General features: G+C 48.2%; 1 protein-coding gene across 1 annotated transcript in view; it reads right to left on the reverse strand.

The window, feature by feature from the left end:
- Positions 1 to 12,500, reverse strand: part of LOC143290086 (uncharacterized) — a 110,224-nt gene that overhangs the window by 7,299 nt on the left and 90,425 nt on the right. The window contains exons 38-43 of the mRNA XM_076599376.1: positions 10,591 to 10,705; positions 7,582 to 7,725; positions 5,251 to 5,382; positions 3,110 to 3,238; positions 1,538 to 1,666; positions 1,048 to 1,176 (exon numbers count right to left, since the gene is read on the reverse strand). Coding sequence (XP_076455491.1) covers positions 1,048 to 1,176; positions 1,538 to 1,666; positions 3,110 to 3,238; positions 5,251 to 5,382; positions 7,582 to 7,725; positions 10,591 to 10,705 — 778 coding nt within the window. The remainder of the gene's footprint in view (positions 1 to 1,047; positions 1,177 to 1,537; positions 1,667 to 3,109; positions 3,239 to 5,250; positions 5,383 to 7,581; positions 7,726 to 10,590; positions 10,706 to 12,500) is intronic.

The raw sequence follows: 12,500 nt of genomic DNA on the forward strand, positions 1-12,500 counted from the left end.
GAGTTAGTTACAGTCTGACAGTCAGTTAGAAAGTCGGTTAGAGAGTTAGTTACAGTCTTATAGTCAGTTAAAAAGTTGGTTAGAGAGTTAGTTACACAGTCTTACAGTCAGAAAGTCGGTTAGAGAGTCAGTTACAGTCTTACAGTCAGTTAGAAAGTCGGTTAGAGAGTTAGTTACACAGTCTTACAGTCAGTTAGAAAGTCGGTTAGAGAGTTAGTTACACAATCTGACAGTCAGTTAGAAAGTCGGTTAGAGAGTTAGTTACAGTCATACAGTCAGTTAGAAAGTCGGTTAGAGAGTTAGTTACAGTCTGACAGTCAGTTAGAAAGTCGGTTAGAGAGTTAGCTACACAATCTTACAGTCAGAAAGTCGGTTAGAGAGTTAGCTACACAGTCTTACAGTCAGTTAAAAAGTTGGTTAGAGAGTTAGTTACAGTCTTACAGTCAGTTAGAAAGTCGGTTAGAGAGTTAGCTACACAATCTTACAGTCAGAAAGTCGGTTAGAGAGTTAGCTACACAATCTTACAGTTAGAAAGTCGGTTAGAGAGTTAGTTACACAGTCTTACAGTCAGTTAGAAAGTCGGTTAGAGAGTTAGTTACACAGTCTTACAGTCAGAAAGTCGGTTAGAGAGTCAGTTACAGTCTTACAGTCAGTTAGGAAGTCGGTTAGAGAGTTAGTTACACAGTCTTACAGTCAGTTAGAAAGTCGGTTAGAGAGTTAGTTACAGTCATACAGTCAGTTAGAAAGTCGGTTAGAGAGTTAGTTACACAGTCTTACAGTCAGTAAGTCGGTTAGGGAGTTAGTTACACAATCTTACAGTCAGTAAGTCGGTTAGAGAGTTAGTCTTACAGTCAGACAGTCAGTAAGTTAGACACTTATACATTCAGGCAATATTACAGGCAGAAACACACACACACACACACACACACACACACACACACACACACACATATACAGAGTCACACACACACACACACACACACACACACACACACACACACACACACACACACACACACACACACACACACACACACACACACGTACTGATGTTGCAGGCAGGCCCCATGAAGCCAGGGGAACATAGGCACTGTCCGGTAACTGGGTCACAGGGTGTGCCCGGGGCACACTGACACTGCAGGCTGCAGTCCTCTCCGTGCCGGCCCACCGGGCACCCTGTACACACACACACACACACACACACACACACACACACACACACCTGTCTTCACCTGTATACACACACCTTTCTATACCTGTACTTGCCCACCGGGCAACCCCCCCCCCCACACACACACACACACACACGTACAGACACAGACAGACAGACAGGCAGGCAGGCAGGCAGATACACACACACACACACACACACACACACACACACACGCACAAACACACACACACACACACACATACACGCACACACACACACGCACACAGACACACAGACACACACAGACACACACACACACACACACACACACAACACACACACACACACACACACACACACACACACAACACACACAGGACTTACCCGCGTCACACCCACCACCGTCCAAACCCTCCGGACAGTGGCATTGGCCGGTGATGACGTCACAGGTGGCGTTGTGGCGACACCTGCACTCCTGGGCACACCTCAGGCCGTAGTAGCCAGGAGGACATGCTGCAACCACCCCTCACTCGCTGACCTCGGCTTTCGCGGGTTTTTTTCTTCATCATATTGCTCTGCTTATCTACGTCATCGTTGTCATTGTCATCGCCTACGTCACTTGCCGCGTCACACACTACACAGCTGTCTGTCAGTGATTTTGTTGGTTGTCGTAATGACGTTAGCTGCTTGGTCATGGCAGCAACACCATCACCATCACGATCACTATCCTCTTCCTCCTCTAGTTATCAGAATTATGACCAGGTAAGGTGACCATCAACTGACCATCATGGCCAGGTAAGGTGACCACCAACTGACCATCATGGCAAGGTAAGGTGGTAATCAACTGACCATCATGGCAAGGTAAGGTGACCATCAACTGACCATCAACTGACCATCATGGCCAGGTAAGGTGACCACCAACTGACCATTACCATCATTACCAGGTAAGGTGACCATCAACTGACCGTCATGGCCAGGTAAGGTGACCATCAACTGAGCATCATGACCAGGAAAGGTGACCATCAATTGACCATCATGGCAAGGTAAGGCGACCATCAACTGACCATCAACTGACCATCATGGCAGGGTAAGGTGACTATCAACTGACCATCATGACAAGGTAAGGTGGCCATCAACTGACCATCATGGCCAGGTAAGGTGACCAACTGACCATCAACTGACCATCATGGCCAGGTAAGGTGACCATCAACTGACCATCATGGCCAGGTAAGGTGACCATCAACTGACCATCATGACCAGGTAAGGTGACCATCAACTGACCATCATGGCCAGGTAAGGTGACCATCAACTGACCATGCCTCCTATGGCTGATGCTCCAGCCAACAGTCCCCAGTGGAAGCCAATGGTCAGTATCATCGTTACCGTCATCATCGTCATCACCATGCAGTTAGCGTGACGTCACCAGGATCATCGTTACCGTTATCATCGTCATCACGAGGCAGTTAGCGTGACGTCACCAGGATCATCATTATCGTTATCATCGTCATCACGAGGCAGTTAGCGTGACGTCACCAGGATCATCATTATCGTTATTATCGTCATCACCATGCAGTTAGCGTGACGTCACCAGGATCATCATTACCGTTATCATCGTCATCACCATGCAGTTAACGTGACGTCACCAGGATCATCGTTACCGTTATCATCGTCATCGCCATGCAGTTAGTGTGACGTCACCAGGATCATCGTTACCGTTATCATCATCATCACCAGGCAGTTAGCGACCGTTATTATCGTCATCACCATGCAGTTAGCGTGACGTCACCAGGATCATCATTACCGTTATCATCGTCATCACCATGCAGTTAACGTGACGTCACCTCCACCCATTCCACCTCCGCCCCACTTCCCCTTTCCTCCCCCAAACACCATCATTAGTGCCCACCCTCCAACACACACACACACACACACACACACACACACACACTGACTCACGCTGGTCGCAGTGTTGGCCCTGTTTGCCGGGGTCACAGTGACAAATGCCGAACCGGAAGTCGCAGAACTGCTGGGAACAGACACAGTCATTGCGGCAGTCCTTGCCCCACTTCCGGTCCTGTTCACACTCTGCACGTGAAACACGTCGTCCTCACTAACACACTCTGCACGGGAAACACGTCGTCCTCACTAACACACACTGCACGTGAAACACGTACACCACTGTCACTGGTACCTGGGTCAGGGAGGGAGTGGGTTTAAATCTTTCCTGTCAGCTATTGAGGGAGGGAGGGAGTGTGTTTAAATCTTTCCTGTCAGCTATTGAGGGAGGGAGGGAGTGTGTTTAAATCTTTCCTGTCAGCTATTGAGGGAGGGAGGGAGTGGGTTTAAATCTTTCCTGTCAGCTATTGAGGGGGAGAGGGAGAGAGGGAGTGTGTTTAAATCTTTCCTGTCAGCTATTGAGGGGAGGGAGGGAGTAGGTTTAAATCTTTCCTGTCAGCTATTGAGGGAGAGAGGGACTTAAAGGTTTCCTGTGAGAGAGGGACGGGTGTGTTGATTTAAACATTTCCTGTCAGCTGTTGAAGGAAGGCTGTTTAAATGTTCTGGTCAGCTGTTGAAGGAGGGTTGTTTAAATGTTCCTGCCAGCTGTTGAAGGAGGGTTGTTTATATGTTCTTGCCAGCTGTTGAAGGAGGGTTGTTTATATGTTCTTGCCAGCTGTTGAAGGAGGGTTGTTTATATGTTCCTGTCAGCTGTTGAAGGAGGGTTGTTTATATGTTCCTGCTTCCTATTAAAGGAGGGTTGTTTATATGTTCCTGCTAGCTATTAAAGGAGGGTTGTTTAAATGTTCCTGTCAGCTGTTGAAGGAGGGTTGTTTATACATTTCCTGTCAGCTGTTGAAGGAGGGTTGTTTATACATTTCCTGTCAGCTGTTGAAGGAGGGTTGTTTAAATGTTCCTGTCAGCTGTTGAAGGAGGGTTGTTTAAATGTTCCTGTCAGCTGTTGAAGGAGGGTTGTTTAAATGTTCCTGTCAGCTGTTAAAGGAGGGTTGTTTATACATTTCCTGTCAGCTGTTTAAGGTGGGTTGTTTACATTCTCAGGAGGAAGGTGGCAGAATGGTTAAGACGCTCAGCTGCCAATACAGAGAGTCCGTGAGGGTGTGGGTTCGAATCCCGCTCTCGCCCTTTCTCCTAAGTTTGACTGGAAAATCAAACTGAGCGTCTAGTCTTTCGGATGAGACGATAAACCGAGGTCCCGTGTGCAGCACGCACTTGGCGCACTGAAAAAGAACCCATGGCAACGAGAGTGTTGTCCTCTGGCGAAATTACGTAAAAAAAATGAAATCCACTTTCATAGGTACACAAATATGTAAGCATGCACTCAAGGCCTGACTAAGCGCGTTGGGTTATGCTGCTGGTCAGGCATCTGCTCAACAGATGTGGTGTAGCGTGTATGGATTTGTCCGAACGCAGTGACGCCTCCTTGAGAAAGTGAAACTGAAACTGAAACTGTTTACATTCTGTTCCTGTCAGCTGTTGAAGGTGGGCTGTTTATATGTTTCTGTAAGTTGTTGAAGGAGGGTAGTGATATTTCTCATGAGCTACTATGTGAGTAAGGGGACTGTGTTTGATGTCTCCCGCCAGCTGTTGAAGGAGGGTGGTAATGTTTCTCAGGACCTTCAGTGTGATGGGGGGAATATGTCTGAGTGTCTTCTGTGAGGTAGTGAGGGAGGGGGTGGGGGGGCGGTGGTTCTAAATATGTCCCTTGAGCTAGAGAGGGAGGGGGGGGGGTGAAGGAACCGTGAGCTAGTGAGGGAGGGGGGTGAAGGAACCGTGAGATATTTTGTGCTTACTCCTGTTCCCTCGTAAAATAAATTTTCGTTCGTTCGTTCGTTCTCTCTCTCTCTCTCTCTCTCTCTCTCTCTCACACACACACACACACACACACACACACACACACACACACACACATTCTCTCCCTCCCTCTCTCTCCCTAGCACATGCATACACACACACATTTTTTTCTCTCACTCTCTAACACCCACACCCACAACCCCCCCCCCCCCCCTGCCCCCCACCCATACCCCTCTCCCCTCCTCTCTCTCAGACACACACACACACACACACACACACACACCACCCACGTGTTTCACAGCGGTGGCCGTGCCAGCCCGGGTCGCAGTCGCAGGCCCCGTGGTTCGTGCTGTCACAGGTGCCGTGCCCCGAGCACTGACACTGCTGGGAGCAGTTCACTCCCCACGTCCCCACCGGACACGCTGCCACACCACCACGTTCATGTCAACACCACCACGTTCATGTCAACACCACCACGTTCATGTCAACACCACCACACCACCGTGTTCATGTCAACACCACCACGTTCATGTCAACATCACAACAACACAATATTCATGTCAACAACACCACAACACCATGTTCATGTCAACACCACCACGTTCATGTCAACACCACCACACCACCATGTTCATGTCACCACCACCACACCACCCCGTTCATGTCAACAACACCACGGTCATGTCAACACCACCATGTTCATGTCAACACCACAACAACACAATATTCATGTCAACACCACCACACTACCATGTTCATGTCAACACCACCATGGTTATGTCAACAACACCACACCACCACATTCATATCAACAACAACTCACCATCACGTTCATGTCAACACCACCACGTTCATGTCAACAACACCACACCACCCCGTTCATGTCAACACCACCACGTTCATGTCAACACCACCACACCACCATGTTCATGTCAACACCACCATGTTCATGTCAACACCACCACACCACCACGTTCATGTCAACACCACCACACCACCCCGTTCATGTCAACACCACCACACCACCACGTTCATGTCAACACCACCACACCACCCCGTTCATGTCAACACCACCACGTTCATGTCAACACCACCACACCACCATGTTCATGTCAACACCACCACCGTGTTCATGTCAATACCACCACAACACCCCGTTCATGTCAACACCACCACAACACCCCGTTCATGTCAACACCACCACACCACCATGTTCATGTCAACACCACCACAACACCACGTTCATGTCAACACCGCCACAACACCACGTTCATGTCAACACCACCACAACACCACGTTCATGTCAACACCACCACAACACCACGTTCATGTCAACACCACCACAACACCACGTTCATGCCAACACCACCACGTTCATGTCAACACCACCACACCACCATGTCCATGTCAACACCACCACACCACCCCGTTCATGCCAATACCACCACGTTCATGTCAACACCACCACAACACCACGTTCATGTCAACACCACCACACCACCCCGTTCATGCCAATACCACCACGTTCATGTCAACACCACCACACCACCACGTTCATGTCAACACCACCACACCACCATGTTCATGTCAACACCACCACGTTCATGTCAACACCACCACACCACCACGTTCATGTCAACATCACCACGTTCATGTCAACACCACCACGTTCATGTCAACACCACCATGTTCATGTTAACACCACCACGTTCATGTCAACACCACCACGTTCATGTCCACGTTCAAGACAATCACATTATTTTACACATTGATAAATAACAACAAAAAAAAGGACGAAAATTAAAGATGACACGAATGGATATCATTGTTAGAATATTGTTTCAGAGAGAGAACCCTTACACGAGAATTACGAAAGAAAAGAAATACATGTGGATACACAATGAGAACAATAACGACATTTAGCCTTTTCAAAAATATAGAGGCATCTCTAAATAATAATGTGATTGTCTCTACATAAGTGAATCAACTGATCGTAATGAGACTGAACTAAAAACGAAGAACAATGTGTGATCAGTGATGTACTCAGTCGGAGCATGGCAAAATCAGCTGCATCAATTGATTAGTCGACACACACCAAGGAAAAACTAGTCTCAGAAAACGACAGTAAATATGCCACTAAACGTGAAAATAAGTGCTCACGCGCATGTACACAGACACACAGACACACACACGGTCACAGACACACACACGGTCACACACACACACGCGCGCGCGCGCGCACGCACGCACACACACACACACACACACACTCTCACACGCACTGAGAAACACACACACACACACGCACGCACGCACACACACACAGAAACACACACACACAAGCACACAGACACACACACGCACACACACGCACGCACACACACACACACACCACAAAACAACACAACACAACACAACACACAACACAACACAACACAACACACATACAGAGACAGAGAGAGAGACATACACGCACACAGAGAAACACACACAGACACACACAGACACACACACACACACACACACACACAGAAACACACACACGCACACACAGAAACACACACACACACACACACACACACACACACACACACACACACACACACACAACACTGACTCACGTTGACAGGTAGGTCCACTGAAGCCAGGTAAACACTGGCAGGTCCCGTCCAGCGGACTGCAGAGAGAGGAGGTCTGGTCACACTCACACTGGTGAACACAGTCCTGCCCCCACGAACCTTGACTGCACGTCTCCTGGCACTGCACTGCATCGTCATCACCACCATTGTCATCGTCATCATCACCATCGTCCTCCTCCTCCTCCTCCTCCTCCTCATCATCATCATCATTGTCATCATCATCGTCGTCGTCGTCATTGTCATCGTCATCATCACCATTGTCCTCGTCCTCGTCATCCTCATCCTCATCATAATCACCAATGTCATCATCATCGTCGTTATCATCACCATTGTCATCATCATCAATATCATCATCATCATAATCCTCCTCCTCCTCCTCCTCATCATCATCACCACCACCACCACCATTGTCATCATCATCATCGTCATCATCACCATCGTCGTCATCATCATCATCGTCGTCATCATCATCATCGTTATCATCATCATCATCATCGTCATCATCATCATCGTCACCATTGTCATCATCATCATCATAATCGTCGTCATCATCATCATCGTCGTCATCGTCATCGTCGTCATCATCATCATTACCATTGTCATCATCATCATCATCATCATCATCATGATCTTCGTCATCAATATCATCGTCGTCATCATCATTGTCATTGTCTTCGTCACCAGCATCATCGTCGTCGCCATCATCGTCATTATCATCATCATCCCCATCGTCGTTGTCATCAGTATCATCATCATCGTCATCGTTATCATCAGTGCTTGGCACTGACAGGAAACATCGTCATCATCATCATCATCATCATCATAGTCGTCATCATCATTATTATCATAATCATCATCATCATCCTCGTCGTCATCATTGTCATCATCATCGTCATCAGACATCATCAGTAGTTACCATCATCATCATCATTATTATCATAATCATCATCATCCTCGTCGTCGTCATCACTGTCATCATCATCGTCATCAGACATCATCAGTTGTTATCATTGACACTACACTGTTGCTCTCATCGTCATGATCATAGTCGTCATCATCAGTAGTTACCATCATTATTATCATCATCATCATACTCGTCGTCATGGTCGTCATCATTGTCATCATCATCGTCATCAGACATCATTTTCAGTTGCTATCATTGACACTGCACTGCAGTTATCATCATCATCATCATAGTTATCATCGTTGTTACCATCATCATCATCGTCGTCATCATCATCATTATTATTATAATCATCATCATCATCCTCGTCGTCATCATCACTGTTATCATCATCATCATCAAACATCATCAGTTGTTATCATTGACACTGCACTGCAGTTATCAAAATCATCATCATCCTCGTCGTCATCGTCGAGTGAACACTGATGAATACCGATGACGGGTGAACACTGGTGATGACGGGTGAACACTGATGAACACTGATGACGGGTGAACACTGATGAACACTGATGACGGGTGAACACTGATGAACACTGATGAACACTGATGACGGGTGAACACTGATGAACACTGATGACGGGTGAACACTGATGAACACTGATGACGGGTGAACACTGATGAACACTGATGGCGGGTGAACACTGATGAACACTGATGGCGGGTGAACACTGATGAACACTGATGGCGGGTGAACACTGATGAACACTGATGACGGGTGAACACTGATGAACACTGATGAACACTGATGGCGGGTGAACACGGGTGAACACTGATGAACACTGATGACGGGTGAACACTGATGAACACTGATGACGGGTGAACACTGATGACGGGTGAACACTGATGAACACTGATGACGGGTGAACACTGATGAACACTGATGACGGGTGAACACTGATGAACACTGATGACGGATGAACACTGATGAACACTGATGAACACTGATGACGGGTGAACACTGATGAACACTGGTGAACACTGATGACGGGTGAACACTGATGAACACTGATGACGGGTGAACACTGATGACGGGTGAACACTGATGAACACTGATGACGGGTGAACACTGATGACGGGTGAACACTGATGAACACTGATGACGGGTGAACACTGATGAACACTGATGAACACTGATGACGGGTGAACACTGATGAACTCTGATGAACACTGATGACGGGTGAACGCTGATGAACACTGATGACGGGTGAACGCTGATGAACACTGATGAACACTGATGACGGGTGAACACTGATGAACACTGATGAACACTGATGACGGGTGAACACTGATGAACACTGATGACGGGTGAACACTGATGACGGGTGAACACTGATGACGGGTGAACACTGATGAACACTGATGACGGGTGAACACTGATGAACACTGATGACGGATGAACACTGATGACGGGTGAACACTGATGAACACTGATGATAGATGAACACTGATGACGAGTGAACACTGATGACGGATGAACTCTGATGAACACTGATGACGGGTGAACACTGATGACGGGTGAACACTGATGACGGATGAACACTGATGAACACTGATGACGGATGAACACTGATGACGGGTGAACACTGATGAACACTGATGACGGGTGAACACTGATGAACACTGATGACGGATGAACACTGATGACGGGTGAACACTGATGAACACTGATGATAGATGAACACTGATGACGAGTGAACACTGATGACGGATGAACTCTGATGAACACTGATGACGGGTGAACACTGATGACGGGTGAACACTGATGACGGGTGAACACTGATGACGGGTGAACACTGATGACGGGTGAACACTGATGAACACTGATGACGGGTGAACACTGATGACGGGTGAACACTGATGACGGGTGAACACTGGATCAGAATTCCACCAGACCAACTCCACTTCCTTCAGCCAGAGCGACGCATGGCAAGGAGCACACACGTACACAGCACACGTATCGTCGCACAAATACACCTGTTACTGACTGCTGAAGCCACACACACACACACACACACACACACCCCTACCTCCACTGAAGCCCGGAGCACACTGACAGTCGCCAGTGAAGAGGTCACAGCTCGTCCAGTGGCCCGAACACTGGCATGTGTTGTTACAGCCCTGGCCCCAAAACCCGTGGGAACACTGCACGGCAGTCACAATACAATACAGTGGTCCGAATACTGACATGTGTTGTTACAACCCTGGCCCCCAAACCCGTGGAAACACTGCACGGCAGTCACAATACAATACAGTGGCCCGAACACTGGCACGTGTTGTTACAGCCCTAGCTCCCAAAACCCGTGGGAACACTGCACGGCAGTCACAATACAATACAGTGGCCCGAACACTGGCATGTGTTGATACAGCCCTAGCCCCCAAAACCTTTGGGGAACACTGCACGGCAGTCACAATACAATACAATACAATACAATACAATACAATACAATACAATACAGTGGCCCGAACACTGGCATGTGTTGTTACAGCCCTGACCCCAAAACCCGTGGAAACACTGCACGGCAGTCACAATACAATACAGTGGCCCGAACACTGGCATGTGTTGTTACAGCCCTGGCCCCAAAACCCGTGGGAACACTGCACGGCAGTCACAATACAATAGTGGCCTGAATACTGGCACGTGTTGTTACAGCCCTAGCCCCCAAAACCCGTGGGAACACTGCACGGCAGTCACAATACAATACAGTGACCCGAACACTGGCATGTGTTTTTACAGCCCTGGCCCCAAAAACCGTGGGAACACTGCACGGCAGTAACAATACAATACAGTGGTCCGAATACTGACATGTGTTGTTACAACCCTGGCCCCCCAAACCTGTGTGGAACACTGCACGGCAGTCACAATACAATACAGTGACCCGAACACTGGCATGTGTTGTTACAGCCCTAGCCCCCAAACCCGTGGGAACACTGCACGGCAGTCACAATACAATAGAGTGGCCCGAACACTGGCACGTGTTGATACAGCCCTAGCCCCCCAAACCTGTGTGGAACACTGCACGGCAGTCACAATACAATACAGTGACCCGAACACTGGCATGTGTTGTTACAGCCCTAGCCCCCAAACCCGTGGGAACACTGCACGGCAGTCACAATACAATAGTGGCCTGAATACTGGCACGTGTTGTTACAGCCCTGGCCCCAAAACCCGTGGGAACACTGCATGGCAGTCACAGTACAACACAATACAATACAATACAGTGGTCCGAATACTGACATGTGTTGTTACAGCCCTGTCCCCAAAACCTGTGGGAACACTGCACGGCAGTCACAATACAATACAATACAATACAGTGGCCCGAACACTGGCATGTGTTGTTACAGCCCTGACCCCAAAACCCGTGGGAACACTGCACGGCAGTCACAATACAATACAGTGGCCCGAACACTGGCATGTGTTGTTACAGCCCTGGCCCCAAAAACCTGTGGGAACACTGCATGGCAGTCACAATACAATACAGTGGCCCGAACACTGGCACGTGTTGTTACAGCCCTAGCCCCCAAACCCGTGGGAACACTGCATGGCAGTCACAATACAATACAATGGCCCGAACACTGGCATGTGTTGTTACAGCCCTGGCCCCAAAACCTGTGGGAACACTGCATGGCAGTCACAGTACAATACAATACAATAGAGTGGCCCGAACACTGGCATGTGTTGTTACAGCCCTGGCCCCCAAACCCGTGGGAACACTGCACGGCAGTCACAATACAATACAGTGGCCCGAACACTGGCATGTGTTGTTACAGCCCTGACCCCAAAACCCGTGGAAACACTGCACGGCACTCACAATACAGTGGCCTGAACACTGGTACGTGTTGTTACATTAAATTGGTCCATTCGATTCTACTTCCTTTTTTCTGACAAAAAAAGAATACTGTTAAAACTTAAATCCTTTGTTTCTGCTATTCGTAGTTC

Source organism: Babylonia areolata, chromosome 15 (assembly GCF_041734735.1).
Source record: "Babylonia areolata isolate BAREFJ2019XMU chromosome 15, ASM4173473v1, whole genome shotgun sequence".
NCBI classification, from domain to species: Eukaryota; Metazoa; Mollusca; class Gastropoda; order Neogastropoda; family Buccinidae; genus Babylonia; species Babylonia areolata.